General features: G+C 39.3%; 1 protein-coding gene across 5 annotated transcripts; it reads left to right on the forward strand.

Annotated features, from left to right (window-relative positions):
* Positions 1-3,413: 3,413 nt before the first annotated feature.
* On the forward strand, positions 3,414-24,057 carry LOC139957503 (lysosomal aspartic protease-like). Of its 5 annotated transcripts, XR_011789498.1 has the most exons (12): positions 3,414-3,722; positions 5,089-5,248; positions 9,163-9,286; positions 11,451-11,569; positions 11,881-12,080; positions 14,408-14,530; positions 16,034-16,178; positions 17,708-17,806; positions 20,592-20,749; positions 20,851-20,888; positions 23,183-23,198; positions 23,265-24,057. XR_011789498.1 is itself a non-coding variant. In XM_071955290.1 (11 exons), exons 1-10 carry the CDS (start codon positions 3,652-3,654, stop codon positions 20,852-20,854), a joined length of 1,203 nt encoding a protein of 400 aa, XP_071811391.1. In that variant the 5' UTR covers positions 3,414-3,651; the 3' UTR covers positions 20,855-20,888; positions 23,183-24,057. The 5 variants fall into 5 exon arrangements, 3 of the variants coding, with proteins under 3 accessions (XP_071811391.1, XP_071811390.1, XP_071811389.1); XR_011789496.1 differs by having other exon boundaries at positions 20,851-20,931; positions 23,183-24,057; XM_071955290.1 differs by having other exon boundaries at positions 23,183-24,057.
* The last annotated feature ends 740 nt before the right edge of the window (positions 24,058-24,797 follow it).

Raw genomic sequence — 24,797 nt, forward strand, 5'->3', positions numbered from 1 at the left:
GCGTAGCCTACTTTTGAGTGGGGGGCTGAAGACTGATGGCCAGTCTGGGGGAGGGGTCTAAGGGGAGGGGTGTCCCCTTCCCCTTTGGATTTTTTTGCATTTCCAGCTGGCCTCAGATGCAATTTGGTGCAATATAGCACACTTCAACACCCACTCCATTTTGTAAACTTAATTTTGTATTTTCACCTGGTCTTAGATGCAATTTGGTGCTCCAAATGAGTTTTTTTTTCTCATTTGAAAATGAAAAAGGGGTTTTCTGACTTGCGAAGCGGGGGGGGGGGGGGCGGAATGATACTTCCGCCCCTCCACATTTTTCACTGGGGGGGGGGGGCTGGCGCCCCCAGCCCCCCGGTTCCTACGCCCTTACTTCATATTACACCAGGTAGGCCCACTGACCTTTCAATGCTAAAAACCTACAAAGATACATGTATTGTATTGTGCCCCATATTGTTTTATCCATCATTCTAAATTGTTTGTTCATTTATAAATGAACCCCCTTTTAAACGGCAGTAAGGAGCCTACGTGCTTTCATCATTAGTTTACGTACGCTACTGGGTATTGTTACGGACTTGAAATATTCTACCCATTTTATTAAACAGTTGTCACTTGCGTCTGTATTAACTATATCCAGGGAGCTGTTACTGTTAGAGTAGCAGCTCCCTGCTATAACTATGCCTAAATAGCAATGTCCCTCTGTACTATACTATTTATTATACTGGTACGTGTACTAGAATCCCTGACATGTAACTTAATTGAGAACTTTCAGCACCCAAACAAACACCCGAGAGATATCACTGCATAGTCTGTGACGTGAACCAATAAACCGTAACAACGACCGATAGTCCACGCCCATTATGCTAATATGGCCGGGTCGAAGTGGGAAAAATAATTTCGCTTCCCGGGTACCCACTCATTACGCATTCAACCTAACTGGTATACGATGGTATACTATAGGCCTAATGGTACTACGCATATATGCTATGCGGGCCTTCAGTCACATAATGGTTAGCCTCAGGGCCGGTTGGAGGGAAGCCCCCTATATTTCAGTGATTTATATTGGTACAGGATAATACCGGATGTATACTGACAAAATACATCAATTTTCACACGGTGGTTATGATAGGATACGTAAACAGAAACAAACCACACAACAACAACAACAATTTCTGATTGTTGGGGTATATTTGCATAAAAGTGCTTAAATTAATCACTGGGAAACAACAGTAACAGCATATTTTGCAACCAAAATGTTGTTACAAGAAAAGATATCACATATATACTTGCTGCACAAGGCCTATATCCAACCCGTTCTTTGATTGCTCCGCACTATGGTGCCTTCACACTATAGATCTGGACCTGATCTCTTGCTCAGGATCAGATCCTGTGTTCGGGAGCAAGGTTGTAGTCAGTGGTGTAACCAGCGGGGGTTAGGGGTGGGAGCCGCCCCTCAATCAAATATCTCCCCCCCCCAATACCCCCTCTCCCCCAGTGACATTGGAGGACCAACCAATTTGGACGAGATACATGGAAGGACACAGTCGCTTCATCTGTTGCTACTGACGTCTTTCCTGTAATCATATTAGGATATTTTTGCGGAACTATTTCGTCTATGCAACATGGCGATTGTAATTCCATTACTAATTGCGAACACTTAATGAACATTAATGATGACAGTCATGTTCCGACCTCTGCCGTCCAGCAGTTTCTGTATTTCTTGTACAAAGTCAATCACATTGCTGTGTTGAACGACCTAATCGTACAAACTATGAAAATAACTTCTTCGAATTATGAATCGAAAGAACATATTTTTGTTGTTCGAACGAAGAGATATGCGTAAACATTAGCAACATTACGTTTTTAATCATCGTTCGATCGAGTTCATCATCAAAGGTATAGACTTCTCTTCTAGTGTGTAATTAATGGACATAATATCATCCTTTTAGACTGGAACGTTTAATGTTGAAAGCATTTTAATGCATGCACTCGGATTCCTAATGTTGGCCATTTGACGGATACATGATCAAAGTACTGGCTAGCCTATTCAGAAACTGCAGAGTGGTCACACTGCATAGTAATGCACGATTCAATAAAAAAAAAAAACTTACCTTGATTGCCAGATGCCAAGGAATTGCATTTAATAGTATTTAATTTCAACATTTTCCAGGGGAGGACCCCCAGACCCCCCCCCCCCATTGAGGCGTCACGCCTATGGCGCACGCAGGTTCGGGTTTTCCATATTATATTCATACTTTTAGTTGGAATATCCCTTCAACCAGGGAGCTATTATAGTAGCAACTCCCTGGTTCAACATTTTAACGGATGGCACTCACTGGCAGGAATTAACCGTTCAATTGGGTAAAGGATACATTCATAACAGTAAAGTTACCATGGTTACAAGTGTTAGGGAATGGGTCTTACTACCTAAAATGACCGTACTGGTCGCGCGCGAACCTTGCCCCTTACTTGACCTATCCCGCCCCCACTTCCCCAGATGAAAAAGTCTGGTTACGCCACACCTTGTAGTGTATATGTTTTAGAATCAACGGTGACCGGAGATCAACAGTGACCTTTACATTACGCAACCGAAGTCAAACTTCGGGAACTTTACCGTGTCTTTGCGTGCTAGGGCGCGCCTTTTGTACCATTTCGTATGAAAATTAATTGGTTGAAGCAGTATTTGATGATATGAAAATGTAACAAAGTGGTGAAAATAGACAAACTGATGGTTTGACTTTGTATTTGATGGTATACAAAAACTAACTTGTTTGCATATACTTCGAGAACTTCGCGTTACCAAGATGTAGTTGATGACCTGCAAAAGTAACACGATGGTAGATGTTTGTAACTTATTGCACGGAAATAATCTGATGGTATGTAAAACTTAGTGGTGCATACTTTGATGATTTGCCAATATGAAAAGATATTTGATTACATTGATCGTATGACGAACTCAAACAACTTGATGGTAGGATTGAAATTTAATTTGAAGGTGTATTAGGACCTACCAACGAAATCGTATATATTATCGTACGATGAAGTTAGGAAAATATTTTATCGTGTCACCTTTTTCAGGCAATCAACTACATTTTGTTACAGAAGTAGTTATAGACTGGCGGTCTGGGAAGGGATTTAAGGGGAGGGGTCCCAGGGCCATGGGAGGGGGGTAACGGGAGGAGATGCCCCTCTAAACTCTGAAATATTTGCTTCTATATACTTCTTGTCAAAGTCGGATATTTGACGTTTTTGCGAGATGATTGCAATTAAGTGTGCAAAACGACAATTTTCAGATTTTCGACGTTTTGCCAGTGTGTGCAAGTCGTCTATGTGCATGTCTTTTATACGCTTCCATAGCTACATGTAATCATATCGTCACGTGGTTACTCATTTGTTATTGACTGTGCATGAAGCAGAACTGCACTGGACTGCACTGCTGATAGTTATATTGCTCGCAAACCCGGAAGAAACGATCATCAGGGTTTACCTTGGAAAAGAAAGATAACACTATTCAGTACCTAGAAGGAACTTGTCACAAGGAGGCGCAAAGCGAACTGTTTCTGACCATCATTGATAGGTAGTCAGTTTATTGTAATTCGAAGTGTTCGCTCCGAACTATTCAGGTTATTCTAAGGCAGGCAGAGTGGTACAGTAGCAATGAAGTTACTTCTGCTAATATCCGTTGTTGTCGGGTTCTCATGCGTCGCTCTCGGTAGTGCTTTTATGAGGTAAGGTCTAAATTTAGAAGCCCGACTTATCGTTTTCTAAAGGCAGGATAATCTATAGTTACTCCGAACAATTTATCTCCTCCCCAAATAGTCAAGAACTAGCCTAGTGTTGTTACAGTATGAACAAAACTTTCTCTTTGCCAAATTTTATGTGGTTGAGAGTATCATGTAAATAGTGACTTCTTTATCACTCAGTTTTAGCTCAGACCAATCACCTTGATACCATCATACCTGGTACAGATGATATTCTACATACATCTGTTCATCCATTTTCTCCAAACAACTGTTGCTGTACCTGTTTCAAAAGCTAGCTGGCACCACAGGCACTCGTAACGTTATGTAGGTGTATAGTATATAAACACGGAGCCCGTAGGATATCTATTGTTAATATGTTTTTACCTTTGTGAGACCTAACAGTACGCCCATACTGTACAATAAATGAAACTAGTCGAGTGAGATCGTTTCTTTTTATCATGTATTTTGATCACAAATCTTAGTTGTTTTTTATTACTCTCAGCCTAAATTAGTTGCATGCATGATCATAATTAGGTTCATTGATATAAGTTGTCTGGTTTCACTTTGACTATTATATGACTCTTTTTATAATTGTTAATGCTATATTTGAACAGTTTTTTTTTCTAGGCCTATGTGCTTTGAGGTATATATTTTTTTATGTATATATTTTTTTTTATGTTTAGCACTATATAATATATTATTATACTAAATACGTACAAAATAGGTAGTTGATATGCATACAAAGAACATGCAGTTAGCCATGCATTTCTTGATCCAGTAAATCTGTCCACACACCTACTGTGACATACAGAGTGCTGTGTGTTTATCTGTAAGACTTAATTATGGCAAGATGCTGTGAGATATATAACAATTTAAGGTGTTTGATTGACATACTGACTTGTGGCAGGGACATACTGACTTGTGGCAGCTAGGGGACATACTGACTTGTGGCAGGGACATATTGACTTGTGGCAGGGACATAATGACTTGTGGCAGGGACATATCAATTGACTTGTGGCGTGACCAATGACTAAACAAGTTTGGGGAAAGATAACGAGAATTGAGACAGTGACATAAAAGGTTTAGGTGGTGACAACATTAGTTCACAGATAATGCTGTTCAATTACATACTTACTGCAGTATATACAATACTTACATACTTTGACCCAGAAGACAAGTCATAGATGTGTTCAGCTCTACATATTCTGGTTGTCCATGTTTCTATGGCGACCTCAATGAGATATGTAGAATTCTGTTTTATGACGTGTGTTAGAGCAGTACATTAATCCACATTCACCTGCTGATTTGCATATTTCCAAGTATCGTTAACTGAGCTAGGCTTTCATTACAGGATTCCATTAACTCACACCAAAAGTGTTCGCAGGAGTCTGTTATCACAAGGGAACTTTGATGAGCTGAATAAATACAACAGAAATATTCAAAAGCTCTATAACTTGAAGTACAACAGGCTGACATCACCTGTACCAGTCCCGCTTGATAATTACCTTGATGTAAGTATGGTTTCCAAACTTTAGTAGACTTACAGTGTATTGCTCAATAATGTGTATTATTATATGAATTATGACTTGAAGCAAGTTGAAAGGGTATGTTGTACAGAATTACAATGCATGCAGGTTTGTTAATATGCTGTTAAATTGGTGCAGATACAAATAAATACATTAATTAGTTCCAATTCCTCCCACCTCTCCCATCCCAGCACTTCCACAAGGAAAAAAAAAAACTTAAATCATTTCAGGGACACTGGTTTACGCTCTCACCGTTGGTCTCTTCCCCACACGCCTCGATATTTCCAGCTTGCCTTGTTACCTGCATAGCACACTGTATAGGTCATACAGTATTCAGCAAATATGTGTTGAATATTCAGTAATGGCCAAGTTGAGGTAATCTACTTGCCATTACTGTACCTCCAAAAATACAGTGCCACTATTAGTCAGGAATTCTACACATTATGAAACATTGCAATACCAATACTTTCCCTGTTCCCTTCAGTTCCCCATCCCCTACCAAAGTCAGGATTCATTAACTAAGATACACAGTCACTTTACACAGAAGTCTGCAGGAGTCAGTACAGTATGCATTAACTAAGATACACAATCACTTTACAAAGAAGTCTGCAGGAGTCAGTACAGTATGCGTTAACTAAGATACACAGTCACTTTACAAAGAAGTCTGCAGGAGTCTGTACAGTATGCATTAACTAAGATACACAATCACTTTACAAAGAAGTCTGCAGGAGTCAGTACAGTATGCGTTAACTAAGATACACAATCACTTTACAAAGAAGTCTGCAGGAGTCTGTACAGTATGCATTAACTAAGATACACAGTCACTTTACAAAGAAGTCTGCAGGAGTCTATACAGTATGCTATACTATATACTATACAGGCGGAGTGTATAGCCTAGTGGTTAACGCCGGAGTCTCCCAGTCATGAGATCCCCGGTTCGATTCCCCGCCGACAGCAATGTGTGTCGTCTGGCAAGGGTGTTGTTCAATAACAACTTCCCGACATGGACGTTAAATGGATGTGTGCCGAGAGATTGGCTTCGGTCAGCTTGCGAGTCTACAAGCCTCCATGGCTTCTTTCGCGAGTTCCTGCTTGCGGGAAGATCACATATACATACATACATACATACATACATACAAAGAAGTCTGCAGGAGTCAGTACAGTATGCATTAACTAAGATACACAATTCACTTTACAAAGAAGTCTGCAGGAGTCTGTACAGTATGCATTAACTAAGATACACAATTCACTTTACAAAGAAGTCTGCAGGAGTCTGTACAGTATGCATTAACTAAGATACACCGTCACTTTACAAAGAAGTCTGCAGGAGTCTGTACAGTATGCATTAACTAAGATACACCGTCACTTTACAAAGAAGTCTGCAGGAGTCTGTACAGTATGCATTAACTAAGATACACCGTCACTTTACAAAGAAGTCTGCAGGAGTCTGTACAGTATGCATTAACTAAGATACACAATCACTTTACAAAGAAGTCTACAGGAGTCTGTACAGTATGCATTATCTAAGATACACCGTCACTTTACAAAGAAGTCTGCAGGAGTCTGTACAGTATGCATTAACTAAGATACACAATCACTTTACAAAGAAGTCTGCAGGAGTCTGTACAGTATGCATTAACTAAGATACACCGTCACTTTACAAAGAAGTCTACAGGAGTCTGTACAGTATGCATTATCTAAGATACACCGTCACTTTACAAAGAAGTCTGCAGGAGTCAGTACAGTATGCATTAACTAAGATACACAATCACTTTACAAAGAAGTCTGCAGGAGTCTGTACAGTATGCATTAACTAAGATACACCGTCACTTTACAAAGAAGTCTGCAGGAGTCTGTACAGTATGCATTATCTAAGATACACCGTCACTTTACAAAGAAGTCTGCAGGAGTCAGTACAGTATGCATTAACTAAGATACACCGTCACTTTACAAAGAAGTCTGCAGGAGTCTGTACAGTATGCATTAACTAAGATACACAATCACTTTACAAAGAAGTCTACAGGAGTCTGTACAGTATGCATTATCTAAGATACACCGTCACTTTACAAAGAAGTCTGCAGGAGTCTGTACAGTATGCATTATCTAAGATACACAATCACTTTACAAAGAAGTCTGCAGGAGTCTGTACAGTATGCATTAACTAAGATACACACTTCACTTTACAAAGAAGTCTGCAGGAGTCAGTACAGTATGCATTAACTAAGATACACAATCACTTTACAAAGAAGTCTGCAGGAGTCTGTACAGTATGCATTAACTAAGATACACAATCACTTTACAAAGAAGTCTGCAGGAGTCAGTACAGTATGCATTTACTAAGATACACAATCACTTTACAAAGAAGTCTGCAGGAGTCTGTACAGTATGCATTAACTAAGATACACAATCACTTTACAAAGAAGTCTACAGGAGTCTGTACAGTATGCATTATCTAAGATACACCGTCACTTTACAAAGAAGTCTGCAGGAGTCTGTACAGTATGCATTAACTAAGATACACAATCACTTTACAAAGAAGTCTGCAGGAGTCTATACAGTATGCATTAACTAAGATACACAATCACTTTACAAAGAAGTCTGCAGGAGTCGATACAGTATGCATTAACTAAGATACACAATCACTTTACAAAGAAGTCTGCAGGAGTCTATACAGTATGCATTAACTAAGATACACAATCACTTTACAAAGAAGTCTGCAGGAGTCTGTACAGTATGCATTAACTAAGATACACCGTCACTTTACAAAGAAGTCTGCAGGAGTCAGTACAGTATGCATTAACTAAGATACACAATCACTTTACAAAGAAGTCTGCAGGAGTCTGTACAGTATGCATTAACTAAGATACACAATCACTTTACAAAGAAGTCTGCAGGAGTCAGTACAGTATGCATTATCTAAGATACACCGTCACTTTACAAAGAAGTCTGCAGGAGTCTGTACAGTATGCATTTACTAAGATACACAATCACTTTACAAAGAAGTCTGCAGGAGTCTATACAGTATGCATTAACTAAGATACACAATCACTTTACAAAGAAGTCTGCAGGAGTCTGTACAGTATGCATTAACTAAGATACACCGTCACTTTACAAAGAAGTCTGCAGGAGTCTGTACAGTATGCATTTACTAAGATACACAATCACTTTACAAAGAAGTCTGCAGGAGTCTATACAGTATGCATTAACTAAGATACACAATCACTTTACAAAGAAGTCTGCAGGAGTCTGTACAGTATGCATTAACTAAGATACACCGTCACTTTACAAAGAAGTCTGCAGGAGTCTGTACAGTATGCATTAACTAAGATACACAATCACTTTACAAAGAAGTCTGCAGGAGTCTATACAGTATGCATTAACTAAGATACACAATTCACTTTACAAAGAAGTCTGCAGGAGTCTGTACAGTATGCATTAACTAAGATACACCGTCACTTTACAAAGAAGTCAGCAGGAGTCAGTACAGTATGCATTAACTAAGATACACCGTCACTTTACAAAGAAGTCTGCAGGAGTCTGTACAGTATGCATTAACTAAGATACACAGTCACTTTACAAAGAAGTCTGCAGGAGTCTGTACAGTATGCATTAACTAAGATACACCGTCACTTTACAAAGAAGTCTGCAGGAGTCTGTACAGTATGCATTAACTAAGATACACCGTCACTTTACAAAGAAATCTTTAGGATTATGTACTGTATATATGCATTAATAAGATACACAGTCACTCAGAGTTTGTACTGTATGCATAAACAAAGAGCTACCTGTACACACTTCACTTTACAAAGAAGTGTATAGGAGTATATGTACAGTATGCATAAACTAAGATACAGTCTCTGTACAAAGAATTGTCCAGCTACGGATATATTTCTTCCTAGGCTGAATATTATGGACCTATAACTATTGGGACTCCACCTCAGGACTTTCTGGTTGTATTTGACACTGGGTCATCTAACCTCTGGGTGCCGTCATCAAAGTGCCCTCCATCAGATGTAGCTTGCAGTGAGTATAAATTTGGATGTAACTAATTTGAAATGCAGAAATATTCATTATTTTAGTCATGCTACAGAAATGCACATACCAAAGTCTGACCTATCTGTCTTGAAATTATCCGAAATTTTTGACTAAACTTAACCAACAGAAGAATAAACCTGTAATGTTTGCTATAATGAATATATACCGTGAATATGAGTTTCTAGATAAAAGTTATTTCTACAGTTTAATAGTGTTCAGTTTCAGTAAACAGTATGTAATTTCATTGATTGATTTTGTCTTAAAATAGTCCAGGTTCTTTGTCAATTACATGATACAATTAACTGTTCTTGTACTGACTCCTAATTAGTCCATGATTTCACTCAACTCTACCTTATAGCAGCTGCATGTATCTTATTATGCCAACAATGTCTTTCCACACTTTAAGGAGACTATTCATACTGTTGTTAATGAATACAAACTGTGTTTTCAGTCATGTTGAAGGAGACTGCATGGTTGTATGTGGTTATTAGTTCTCCTTTAACCTACCATACTAATGAAAAGAAATGTGAAGCCATCAGAGTAGACTCAAATATTGAACACAAATGTCTGTGATTAAAGAAAGATGTACCTAGAAGTATTGACAATATAAGTCATATACTGTACAATATCAAAATATATGGGAGATTGTCCAGAATCTCAATCTGACAATATAAGTCATACTGTACAGAGGGAATGGGAGATTGAATCTAAAGCACTCTAAGGCCTCTGTAACTTGAACTTTGCATTCGGCTCTAGTCTATCATGGGATTATGTGATGCTAAGATCATGTGGTGCTAACAGTACCTGCATAAACTATCACACTGTATAGTAAAACAAACAGCTTCTTTTGCTGACTAGGGAGAACAATGGATGTGCACTTTACAAACAAACCTATTTAGAGACCTTAATAATTGTTCATGCTCTACTTTCAATTTTACATTACAATGTGAAAGTGACAAATAAGTTGTTTTCAAAACGATTTGACATGATGAAATGAGGTCAGAGGGAAGGGTTGGTTTATTTTTTTATCAAGGGTTTGCATATATCTACAGTATCTGTTTTTCAAGTTTCAAGTTTGATATTTAGGTATAAATCCTATTGTTTAAGGGGAAACAATAATTGACGAAATCCCTAATAGCTGGTTGCTCTTTCAATGTTATAAACATACCAAGCATAATAACCTGTCACATGACCTGTGGTAGGTGACTTTCTGTACAGTTAAAAACTGCACAACAACTTGTGTTAGAATACACAGCTACACTATAAATATATCTGATGGTGTATGTGTGTGTATATGATACCTGCTTGTGAACACAGTATTAAACCCAAACAGGTCATTTGCAGTCAACATAGGTCAAGTCTGAAAACCGTGAGAACTCAAAAAGTACATCTTTTTTAACTTCATACTTAGCTTGTACTGTAGATCCAGCTTGGTGATTACAAGTACCATATATTGAAATTGGTAGAGGTCAAGGGTCATTGATGTCAACAGATCTAAGTTTGAAAACTCTGTAAACATGACAACTTAAAAGATTTTGCAGTTCATAGGTGGTATGTAGCTCCCTCTTGGTGAGTGTGAGGGTCCTATTGATAGATGTCAAAGGTCATTTGAGATCAACCGAGCTCAAAATCTGAAAACCTTGTGAACATGATAACCCTTACAGTAATAGTTGGATGAATGTCATTCTTGGTATGTATGATCCACCTTATTCAAGAACCCTATTCTTTACTGTGAGGGTCAAAAGATGTCAAAGTCTGATAGAATTTTGTAAGTATGCACCCAAAAATTCAAAAGGTTCATCTTTGGTGAAGTTCTAGGTTAATATACAGTAGGTCTGAAAACTGTAGACCTGATAACCACAAAAGTAAAGCTTGGATAATGAACTTCTTATACAGTATTGACAGCCTGTGATCTGCATTTCTGCAAGGATCTTGCTGATCCAGTAATGTATGGTCAACACATAAGAATCTTGTTTAATAGTGTTACTGTTTAATGTTCTCATAACAATGTGGCAGGGAATCACTAATCCAATTGGCTTTGTCAGCTTTCTTGTGTTGATGTTGTACATTACTGTATTTTTTTCCAGTAGACCCTGTTGTAACTTCTGATTAATTATGTTAACTTGCACAACTACAATTTTTGCTGTCATAGAATCTCATGAGCGTTATGACTCGAGTAAGTCATCAACCTATTATCCAAACGGCACAAAAATAGAAATAGAGTATGGGTCAGGCAGCATGGCTGGATTTCTCAGTACTGATGTAACCACAGTAAGTATGTATTCACTAACATTCTCTATAGATTTCATTGAGTTAATCACATTAAATTCAATTAACAAACTGAATTTACCTTATTTCAGATCCCTACCAATCCCATGAGCTTCTAATTACTCCCTGATCTTTCAACTAATCTCTCAGGTTCCCACCAATCCCCTGAGTTTCTGACCAGATCTCTGAGCCTTACCAATCCCTGGGGCTATCTTCCTTCCAATGCTTGGAGCTTCATTCCAATCTTATGAGTTTCTATGATAACCTAGGTATCCTATCCAATCTAGATGGCTTCTTACTGTTTCATTATACAGTTACAAGGTGTAGCTATTAAAAACCAGACATTTGCTGAAGCTACACAGGAACCAGGTGAATCATTTGTTATTGCCAAGTTTGACGGTATCCTAGGAATGGGCTTCCCTGAGATTGCTGAGTTAGGAGTGACTCCGGTCTTCAACAATATGATTATTCAGCAGCTCGTAGACCAACCTGTCTTCTCCTTCTATCTTGACAGGTAAAATATTTCTGTGGTTTACTGGGAAAGTTTAAAAGATGGTGAAGAATATGGAACTGTGAAACTTTAAATTCAATTGTGGATTGTTTCACATTTGAATTACATTACACGTATAACCAGAAGCTCTCAGGCTGATCCAAATCCAGCCCAAGTATCATGCTTCTGCTTCTGTCTGCTCATAGAATAATAAACTATGTGTTACATAGCACCATGCTTGGCCAGAGGATCTCCACTTAGTTGAATATAATTTGAACAGTACAGTGGTTTTGAAAGTCCATTATAATGAGAAAGTAAAAAGTTTTACATTTTGCCATTCTGCTGTGTTTTGTGAAAGGTATGATAAACTACACTGTTAGAAGTGCCAGGAACATATCAACAGCCATAGCTGTTAGTACAATATCAATATAGCCAATTGTATAATGAATGACAGCAGATTGATAGTACAGGAGTTGAAAATGACACCCTGAATTCATTGTAACACCAGTATTCTGAAGGAAGGTTTAATTAGGTGATGACATCATACTTTTAAGAGAACTGGTAAAGTAAAGTTGGAGGTACTGACACCAAAGCTGAGGTATTGACATCATTTGATACCCTGTATGTACAGAGGTTATTAGAAACAAGGTTGAGGTAATGACACCATTAATGTACATATAATGGTGTTGATAATAACAAAGGTGAGGTATTGACACCATTAATATGTAGCATCATCACAAAAGCCGTCTATACAGATGCAGTATGAAAAAAATACTAAATGTAGCTCATGGTGTTAAAGTGCTGCTGGGTGAACCAGATCTTTACACTTGATCATTGACTGTCTTTTAGAAATGCAAATGATACCCATGGTGGTGAGATGGTGCTAGGTGGATCAGATCCTTACACTTGCTCATTGATTGTCTTTTAGAAATGCAAATGATACCCATGGTGGTGAGATGGTGCTGGGTGGATCAGATCCTTACACTTGATCATTGATTGTCTTTTAGAAATGCAAATGATACCCATGGTGGGGAGATGGTGCTGGGTGGATCAGATCCTTACACTTGATCATTGATTGTCTTTTAGAAATGCAAATGATACCCATGGTGGTGAGATGGTGTTGGGTGGATCAGATCCTTACACTTGATCATTGATTGTCTTTTAGAAATGCAAATGATACCCATGGTGGTGAGATGGTGCTGGGTGGATCAGATCTTTACACTTGATCATTGATTGTCTTTTAGAACTGCAAATGATACCCATGGTGGTGAGATGGTGCTGGGTGGATCAGATCTTTACACTTGATCATTGATTGTCTTTTAGAAATGCAAATGATACCCATGGTGGTGAGATGGTGTTGGGTGGATCAGATCCTTACACTTGATCATTGATTGTCTTTAAGAAATGCAAATGATACCCATGGTGGTGAGATGGTGTTGGGTGGATCAGATCCTTACACTTGATCATTGATTGTCTTCTAGAAATGCAAATGATACCCATGGTGGTGAGATGGTGTTGGGTGGATCAGATCCTTACACTTGATCATTGATTGTCTTTAAGAAATGCAAATGATACCCATGGTGGTGAGATGGTGTTGGGTGGATCAGATCCTTACACTTGATCATTGATTTGTCTTCTAGAAATGCAAATGATACCCATGGTGGTGAGATGGTGCTGGGTGGATCAGATCCTTACACTTGATCATTGATTGTCTTCTAGAAATACAAATGATACCCATGGTGGTGAGATGGTGTTGGGTGGATCAAATCCTTACACTTGATCATTGATTGTCTTTTAGAAATGCAAATGATACCCATGGTGGTGAGATGGTGTTGGGTGGATCAAATCCTTACACTTGATCATTGATTGTCTTTTAGAAATGCAAATGATACCCATGGTGGTGAGATGGTGCTGGGTGGACCAGATCCTTACACTTGATCATTGATTGTCTTTTAGAAATGCAAATGATACCCATGGTGGTGAGATGGTGTTGGGTGGATCAAATCCTTACACTTGATCATTGATTGTCTTTTAGAAATGCAAATGATACCCATGGTGGTGAGATGGTGCTGGGTGGACCAGATCCTTACACTTGATCATTGATTGTCTTTTAGAAATGCAAATGATACCCATGGTGGTGAGATGGTGCTGGGTGGACCAGATCCTTACACTTGATCATTGATTGTCTTTTAGAAATGCAAATGATACCCATGGTGGTGAGATGGTGCTGGGTGGATCAGATCTTTACACTTGATCATTGATTGTCTTTTAGAAATGCAAATGATACCCATGGTGGTGAGATGGTGCTGGGTGGATCAGATCTTTACACTTGATCATTGATTGTCTTTTAGAAATGCAAATGATACCCATGGTGGTGAGATGGTGCTGGGTGGATCAGATCCTCAGTATTACACAGGAAACTTCACTTATGTGGAAGTTTCTAGAGATGGCTACTGGCAGTTCAATGTTGATGGGTGAGTTAATACTATGTGTGAATTGGTCATTACTTCTGTGAGCCACCTTCGTATTTGATTTATAGGAATTCTGACCAAACTTCAGGGTAATTTAAACAAGAATAATTGTTAACCATCAAAATCAGGTAAAGTGTTTTATACTTTGTATGAAGTAAATTGCAGTACTGATTTCATCCTTCAGTAGTGTAGTTATTAAGCCGATGATGGACACAATCTTTAAAGTATAAACAGCTGCTTTATCTTAACTTTAGCAATTAAGTTTGAAATTATTTAGTGATGGGAGTTACTGAACTCTGCAGTGAGGGAGCAATCAATTTATCTGCCTGAAATGCTCATCATAACAGCAAAATAATATGAGGAGGAAATACCTGCACATTACAATTCAGTCAGCTGTGACATCTCCTATATGCATGGCAACTGTGACATCTCATATATATATACATGGCAACTGTGACATCTCATATATACATGGCAACTGTGACATCTCATATATATGGCAACTGTGACATCTCATATATATATACATGGCAACTGTGACATCTCATATATACATGGCAACTGTGACATCTCATATATATATACATGGCAACTGTGACATCTCATATATACATGGCAACTGTGACATCTCATATATATGGCAACTGTGACATCTCATATATATATACATGGCAACTGTGACATCTCATATATACATGGCAACTGTGACATCTCATATATACATGGCAACTGTGACATCTCATATATACATGGCAACTGTGACATCTCATATATACATGGCAATTGTGACATCTCATATATGCATGGCAACTGTGACATCTCATATATACATGGCAACTGTGACATCTCATATATGCATGGCAACTGTGACATCTCATATATATACATGGCAACTGTGACATCTCATATGTGCATGGCAACTGTGTCATCTCCTATATGAATGGCAACTGTGACATCTCATACTGTATGTACATGGCAACTGTGACATCTCATATATGCATGGCAACTGTGACATCTCATATATATATATACATGGCAACTGTGACATCTCATATATACATGGCAACTGTTACATATATGCATGGCAATATATATGGTGATGATTACACCATTCTTGATGTGTACCATTGTCATTATTAACAGATATCACGCACATTACAAGTTCAACCTGGTTAGTCCTTGCTTGGTATATACACGAAAAAACAGTGATTTTCCAGGTATCTCGCGATTTACAAAATAATATTATATTACTCTAGCAGATGTCAACACAATAAGTTCAGACGGTAAGTGTGACTTACGCTGTCCAAAGTAAGATAAGGACAACAGCTTTCGTTACTTCCTACATCATGTGATACTCGGAAAATGTCTGTTTTTTCTGGTTATAAACCAAGGAGTGCTATCTGATTGAACTCGTAATGATTTGTGACAATTCACTATCAATGTTTACTTAATTGAACCATGTACTGTAACTTGAATTATTTATAACTATTGTGAATTCTCTCCTAGAATGTTGATTAATGCACAAAAATCTGACTACTGCTCAGGAGGGTGTGAAGCTATAGCTGATACAGGGACCTCTTTGTTAACAGGACCTAGTAGTGAAATTACCAAACTTAACAACCAGCTTGGTGCCCACTCAGAAATGGGGCAGGTGAGATCCCACTAATCATATATAAAGAAATGGGACAGGTGAGATCCCACCTGTGATAACATAAATAGAGAAATGGATCAAATGAGATCCCACCTATCAGATCTTCCTTTCTTCTGTTATGTGTAAGGATCAAGACAGGTTTGTGTAGCCATATTTGGTTTTGTGTGACACAATTGATAGGTTAAGTACACAGTAAGTATAACTGCATTATTATGATTGGTCAGTCAAGTTTTCATTCTAGTTTGTCATGTTCTCTAGGGTTTAGACTATTTTCAAAGATTTTGTTTTTGCCTTTTTCAAACATTTGAAATCTCAAAGGTTAAGGGGAAAAATTACTGTGTTGTTGAATTAAAATGGAACCTTGAGGAGGGAGCTGAAAATCTTAAATACAATTAACGCATAGTTCATTTCTACAAATCTCCATTATCCTACTGTTATTCCCACTTACATATTATGGTTTGGTTTGATGTACTGTTACTTGTTTATGTTTCAAGGTCTTCTAACATCAGTTGACCTTTGGCATGCTGCTCTTGAAGCTCTAGGTAACAATGTCATTTCACTATGGTTGGGTTTGATATTTATGATTAATGTTCGGTGCATTCCCAAATAAAGATTTGGTTGTTATTTTTATTCTGATAATTGAGTAAACACAAGATGGCACGTTAGAATGCTTCATTTTATTGTTGGTGACAATTTTGCATGCTCGCATGTGTGTGTGTTTACTCATAAACTTTGTGGCATGTGGCTGCCCCATAATTAGTAGAAGAACTCGTTGGATGTCAAAGATCATTTAGGGTCAGCAGAGGCCAAAACGTGAAAATTTCAAAAAAGCTGTATCTCCAGAACCTGAAAATCAATAGGAGCTCATATATGCATGGTAGGATAGCCTTATGTAGTGTAAAGTGCTTACACAGTTTGGTGTAGGTTAGAGTTCATTAAGGGTCCCCAGGGGTAAAGCTATCTCAAGATAGGTTCTCTGCAGTTCTCATATTTGGCATGTAGCTTCCCTATTAATAGTACAAAAAACCTTTTGTTTTTGGTGGAGGTCAAAGGTCATTTGGGGTCAGCAGAAGGCAAAATATGAAAATCTCAAAAATGATATCTCCATATTTCTAACTTAAGTGGCTGTCATATTTTGCATGTGGCTTCCGGCTTTTCAATTGGTTGCTCCATAAGTTGCTGTGCAAACAGCTTATTTATTCACAAGCTGCTGTTATATTGGGGGAAAAGTCATAGCTATGGAAGCTTTTAAGTTCTTGCCAGGTGCTTATGCTCTATTAAACTAAACTGCTCATGGATACTAGGCATGATGGATGAGTTGCTGTCATAATATTGTGTTTCACCTGTAGACTTAAAGAAGTGGTTTACTGCCAGTCAAATACAGGTAGGAGGCAAGAGGAATAGTATTGTCTTTTATTTACATTGTTTCAATTCATTCTTTCTCCAGGGCACTAATTTATCTATCATTTTCCACACAATTTATTGATTCATCATTAAGTCCTAATAACTTTGTTGTCTTTATTTTCCAGTTTATGTTTGACTGCAGTCAGATCGCTTCACTCCCAACGGTGACCTTCATTATCAATTCGCAGAAGTTTTCATTGACTTCAAAGGACTATGTTCTTGTGGTATGAGTTTGACTTTTACAAAAGTTGATGCCTTAAGTAATATTTGCTCAAACTTTTCTGATGTGAGCATAACAGTAACATACAAGAAGGTTAAGGAACATGCTAGCAGTGGTGTGGGATTATGACCAGGCTAAGAGTGGTGTGGGATTACGAACACACATAGCAGTGGTGTGGGATTACCAACACGCTGGCAGTGGAGTGGGATTATGAACATGCTAGTAGTGGTGTGGGATTATGAACATGCTAGCAGTGGTGTGGGATTACGACCACACTAGCAGTGGTGTGGGATTACGAACACGCTAGCAGTGGTGTTGGATTACGAACACGCTATCAGTGGTGTGGGATTATGAACATGCTAGCAGTGGTGTGGGATTATGAGCATGCTAGCAGTGGTGTGGGATTACGAACACGCTAGCAGTGGTGTGGGATTATGAACACGCTTGTAGTGGTGTGGGATTACGAACATGCTAGCAGTGGTGTGGGATTACGAACACACTAGCAGTGGTGTGGGATTACGAATACGCCAGCAGTGGTGTGGAATTACGAATACGCTATCAGTGGTGTGGGATTATGAACATGCTAGCAGTGGTGTGGGATTACGAACACGCTAGCAGTGGTGTGGGATTACGAACACGCTAGCAGTGGTGTTGGATTACGAACACGCTATCAGTGGTGTGGGATTATGAACACGCTAGCAGTGGTGTGGGATTATGAGCATGCTAGCAGTGGTGTGGGATTACGAACACGCTAGCAGTGGTGTGGGATTATGAACACGCTTGTAGTGGTGTGGGATTATGAACATGCTAGCAGTGGTGTGGGATTACGAACACGCTAGCAGTGGTGTGGGATTACGACCACGCCAGCAGTGGTGTGGAATTACGAATACGCTATCAGTGGTGTGGGATTATGAACATGCTAGCAGTGGTGTGGGATTATGAGCATGCTAGCAGTGGTGTGGGATTACGAATACGCCAGCAGTGGTGTGGGATTACGAACACGCCATCAGTGGTGTGGGATTACGAACACGCCAGCAGTGGTGTGGGATTACGAACATGCTAGCAGTGGTGTGGGATTACGAACACGCCAGCAGTGGTGTGGGATTACGAACACGCCAGCAGTGGTGTGGGATTACGAACACGCCAGCAGTGGTGTGGGATTACGAACACGCCAGCAGTGGTGTGGGATTACGAACACGCCAGCAGTGGTGTGGGATTACGAACACGCCATCAGTGGTGTGGGATTACGAACACGCTAGCAGTGGTGTGGGATTACGAACACGCCAGCAGTGGTGTGGGATTACGAACACGCCAGCAGTGGTGTGGGATTACGAACACGCCAGCAGTGGTGTGGGATTACGAACACGCCAGCAGTGGTGTGGGATTACGAACACGCTAGCAGTGGTGTGGGATTACGAACACGCCAGCAGTGGTGTGGGATTACGAACACGCCAGCAGTGGTGTGGGATTACGAACACGCCAGCAGTGGTGTGGGATTACGAACACGCTAGCAGTGGTGTGGGATTACGAACACGCTAGCAGTGGTGTGGGATTACGAACACGCTAGCAGTGGTGTGGGATTACGAACACGCTAGCAGTGGTGTGGGATTACGAACACGCTAGCAGTGGTGTGGGATTACGAACACGCTAGCAGTGGTGTGGGATTACGAACACGCTAGCAGTGGTGTGGGATTACGAACACGCTAGCAGTGGTGTGGGATTACGAACACGCTAGCAGTGGTGTGGGATTACGAACACGCTAGCAGTGGTGTGGGATTACGAACACGCTAGCAGTGGTGTGGGATTACGAACACGCTAGCAGTGGTGTGGGATTACGAACACGCTAGCAGTGGTGTGGGATTACGAACACGCTAGCAGTGGTGTGGGATTACGAACACGCTAGCAGTGGTGTGGGATTACGAACACGCTAGCAGTGGTGTGGGATTACGAACACGCTAGCAGTGGTGTGGGATTACGAACACGCTAGCAGTGGTGTGGGATTACGAACACGCTAGCAGTGGTGTGGGATTACGAACACGCTAGCAGTGGTGTGGGATTACGAACACGCTAGCAGTGGTGTGGGATTACGAACACGCTAGCAGTGGTGTGGGATTACGAACACGCTAGCAGTGGTGTGGGATTACGAACACGCTAGCAGTGGTGTGGGATTACGAACACGCTAGCAGTGGTGTGGGATTACGAACACGCTAGCAGTGGTGTGGGATTACGAACACGCTAGCAGTGGTGTGGGATTACGAACACGCTAGCAGTGGTGTGGGATTACGAACACGCTAGCAGTGGTGTGGGATTACGAACACGCTAGCAGTGGTGTGGGATTACGAACACGCTAGCAGTGGTGTGGGATTACGAACACGCTAGCAGTGGTGTGGGATTACGAACACGCTAGCAGTGGTGTGGGATTACGAACACGCTAGCAGTGGTGTGGGATTACGAACACGCTAGCAGTGGTGTGGGATTACGAACACGCTAGCAGTGGTGTGGGATTACGAACACGCTAGCAGTGGTGTGGGATTACGAACACGCTTGCAGTGGTGTGGAATTATGAACAGGCTAGGAGTGGTGTGGAATTATGAACACGCTTGCAGTGGTGTGGGATTACGAACACGCTAGCATATTCAGTGCTGTAGGTCATTATGGTGTACTGGTGGCTGCAGTTGACCTTTAACCCAGTTGCACCATTGAAAATCCCTAATTATTCTCATTGCATGTTTGATGTTACAATATATGAGAATATTTTATGATGATAATTTCTACTACACTGTGTTCAGGAAGAAGAAGGAGGAGAGCAAATTTGCCTGAGTGGTTTCATGCCTCTGGACATTCCCCCTCCCGCTGGCCCCCTCTGGATATTTGGGGATGTCTTCATTGGGGCCTACTACACAGAATTTGACTTTGGCAAAAATCGTCTTGGATTTGCCAAAGCAAAGTAAGTCCATCATTTCTAAACTAAACTGAATGTTAATCAATATTCATTTGACTCCTACAATTGACAGAAATTATTCCAAGAATCCATATTTTTACTTGCAGTTAACCGGAAATAAAGAACTTCCAGGGGTGCTTCAATGGTAGGGGCTTATCTACTGTGTTGCTCTAAGTTACTTTAAGGATGTAAGTACAATATCACATTTACATCACAGAGAGCTTTAGGTATCAAAAAGAATAAGAAGTGTTAAACAGTTGTAGTATCAAGAGAACAATCAGCTTCTTGTAATATCAAGAGGACCATCAGCTTCTTGTAATATCAAGAGAACCATCAGCTTCTTGTAATATCAAGAGAACCATCAGCTTCTTGTTACATCAAGAGAACCATCAGCTTCTTGTAGCATCAAGAGAACCATCAGCTTCTTGTTACATCAAGAGAACCATCAGCTTCTTGTAATATCAAGAGAACCATCAGCTTCTTGTAATATCAAGAGAACCATCAGCTTCTTGTAATATCAAGAGAACCATCAGCTTCTTGTAATATCAAGAGAACCATCAGCTTCTTGTAATATCAAGAGAGCCATCAGCTTCTTGTAATATCAGAGAACCATCAGCTTCTTGTAATATCAAGAGAACCATCAGCTTCTTGTAATATCAAGAGAACCATCAGCTTCTTGTAATATCAAGAGAACCATCAGCTTCTTGTAACATCAAGAGAACCATAAGCTTCTTGTTACATCAAGAGAACCATCAGCTTCTTGTAATATCAAGAGAACCATCAGCTTCTTGTAATATCAAGAGAACCATCAGCTTCTTGTAATATCAAGAGAACCATCAGCTTCTTGTAATATCAAGAGAACCATCAGCTTCTGGTAACATCAAGAGAACCATCAGCTACTTGTAGCATCAAGAGAACCATCAGCTTCTTGTAATATCAAGAGAACCATCAGCTTCTTGTAACATCAAGAGAACCATAAGCTTCTTGTTACATCAAGAGAACCATCAGCTTCTTGTAATATCAAGAGAACCATCAGCTTCTTGTAATATCAAGAGAACCATCAGCTTCTTGTAATATCAAGAGAACCATCAGCTTCTTGTAATATCAAGAGAACCATCAGCTTCTTGTAACATCAAGAGAACCATCAGCTACTTGTAGCATCAAGAGAACCATCAGCTTCTTGTAACATCAAGAGAACCATCAGCTACTTGTAGCATCAAGAGAACCATCAGCTTCTTGTAATATCAAGAGAACCATCAGCTTCTTGTAACATCAAGAGAACCATCAGCTACTTGTAGCATCAAGAGAACCATCAGCTTCTTGTAATATCAAGAGAACCATCAGCTTCTTGTAATATCAAGAGAACCATCAGCTTCTTGTAATATCAAGAGAACCATCAGCTTCTTGTAATATCAAGAGAACCATCAGCTTCTTGTAATATCAAGAGAACCATCAGCTTCTTGTAACATCAAGAGAACCATCAGCTTCTTGTAATATCAAGAGAACCATCAGCTTCTTGTAATATCAAGAGAACCATCAGCTTCTTGTAATATCAAGAGAACCATCAGCTTCTTGTAATATCAAGAGAACCATCAGCTTCTTGTAATATCAAGAGAACCATCAGCTTCTTGTAACATCAAGAGAACCATCAGCTTCTTGTAATATCAAGAGAACCATCAGCTTCTTGTAATATCAAGAGAACCATCAGCTTCTTGTAACATCAAGAGAACCATCAGCTTATTGTTACATCAAGAGAACCATCAGCTTCTTGTAATATCAAGAGAACCATCAGCTTCTTGTAATATCAAGAGAACCATCAGCTTCTTGTAATATCAAGAGAACCATCAGCTTCTTGTAATATCAAGAGAACCATCAGCTTCTTGTAACATCAAGAGAACCATCAGCTTCTTGTAATATCAGAGAACCATCAGCTTCTTGTAATATCAAGAGAACCATCAGCTTCTTGTAACATCAAGAGAACCATCAGCTTCTTGTAATATCAAGAGAACCATCAGCTTCTTGTAATATCAAGAGAACCATCAGCTTCTTGTAATATCAAGAGAACCATCAGCTTCTTGTAACATCAAGAGAACCATCAGCTTCTTGTTACATCAAGAGAACCATCAGCTTCTTGTAATATCAAGAGAACCATCAGCTTCTTGTAATATCAAGAGAACCATCAGCTTCTTGTAATATCAAGAGAACCATCAGCTTCTTGTAACATCAAGAGAACCATCAGCTTCTGGTAACATCAAGAGAACCATCAGCTTCTTGTAATATCAAGAGAACCATCAGCTTCTTGTAATATCAAGAGAACCATCAGCTTCTTGTAATATCAAGAGAACCATCAGCTTCTTGTAATATCAAGAGAACCATCAGCTTCTTGTAATATTAAGAGAACCATTAGCTACTTACACATCTTTTTTTTTTACTTTGCAGATAGCTTCATCTTTGCCATCATCATCATCATCATCATCATCATCATCATCATCATCATCATCATCATCATCATCATCATCATCATCATCATCATCATCATCATCATCATCATCATCATCATCATCATCATCATCATCTCTATAAGCTGTCAAATTTAGAGGGCCTGAAGATAGAGGGACTGAAATAGAGGGCCTAAAGTTGGAGGGTCTGAAGATAGAATGCCTGAAGATAGAGGGCCTGAAGGTAGAGGGCCTGAAGATAGAGGGCCTGAAGATAGAGGGCCCGACATGAAGTTTCGATCCCAGCAGGATATTCTTCAGAGGCTAACTGATATCAAAACAAACTAAGAACATCTCAGTGACACAGATGGACAGACAAGTATAAACCCTAACCGTAACCTGTATCTATAAACTCACAGAGATCTTAGCCCTGCAACACTCTCTATGAAGCTTTTAAGTCAATTCAATTCAGGTTTGCAGTTTGAGCAATTTCTCTCACTACTGCTATCTTCAAATTACTTATTCCTTTTTTTTTTATTTCGTTGTTATTTTAGAATCTCTCATAAATTTGCTCTCTTACAATAGAAAATAGGAAACAAATACTCTTGATTGATAAGTGGATAAGCAGTTTGCTAACAGTTTTGTTTTATTTTGACACACATCATGACATAGTTTAAAGCTGCTAGTTGAGGCTTCAATTTTTAAACTCTGGTATTGTGGAGTACATATGACACTTTTAAGGCTATATTCAGCAAATTTAATACTGTTGAATATTTTTTTAAGAGTTTATGGAATAAATTTCCAAGGGAATGTTTTGTGTTTTTCTTCGTTTTTTCATGAAATATTGGGAGGAAGCAATAAATGCATAGATTGTCATCTTGTTTGACTTTCTTCTTGACTCCTGTTCTGTTTTGCTGTCACTTAATTCATTCAAGATAATTAGCAAAGGACGTGTTTATGCATTTATTTATGAAAGTTAATTAGTAATAAGTACCAATAGATGAAGCATTAACAGTTTATTTATCAATTACATCTTCTCTTGAGGATCAAATCCTGGCTTTGGTAAAAATTTGAGTTAGCAAAGGGATTTTATTTTCTTCATTGCATCACACTTTCACACTGTTGTTTGCAATGCAATCTGGGATGTCTGGTAGCTAAAGTTGGAAACACGTGAGATGAATTGCAACCCAGGGATGGTACTTGGCTGCCATCTGTGCTTCTATTGTGCCCTTAATAACCCTTATCGTGGTAATTCGTGGTACCCTGATAAGGATTTTATATGTAAGACGGAACAATAGGTAAATATGAAAGCTTACATACAGTTGTGAAGGGACACATAAGTGAATATCCGGCTGTCAGTTAAAGTGTTCAGATGATATCATCAAATAATTTCTGTTATCGTATTTTGCTGATATCAACAATTATTGCTGATATCAGTAAATTATTGCTGACATCAACAAATAATTAGACAACAGATATCAGCAAATGAATTGCTGATGTCAGCAAATGAATTGTTGATATCAACAATTCTAACATATCACTAATCAATTGGTGATATGAGGTACAGAATTGTTGATATCAACAATGATTTGGTGATATCAGCCATACATTCGATG

Source organism: Apostichopus japonicus, chromosome 2 (genome assembly GCF_037975245.1).
Source record: "Apostichopus japonicus isolate 1M-3 chromosome 2, ASM3797524v1, whole genome shotgun sequence".
NCBI classification, from domain to species: Eukaryota; Metazoa; Echinodermata; class Holothuroidea; order Aspidochirotida; family Stichopodidae; genus Apostichopus; species Apostichopus japonicus.

Coding starts and splice junctions, on each gene's coding strand:
- LOC139957503 (XM_071955290.1), top strand. CDS start 3,652: ATGAAGTTACTTCTGCTAATATCCGTTGTTGTCGGGTTCTCATGCGTC. Junction 9,287..11,450: donor TCCATCAGATGTAGCTTGCA/GTGAGTATAAAT, acceptor TTGCTGTCATAG/AATCTCATGAGCGTTATGAC. Junction 12,081..14,407: donor TTCTCCTTCTATCTTGACAG/GTAAAATATTTC, acceptor ATTGTCTTTTAG/AAATGCAAATGATACCCATG.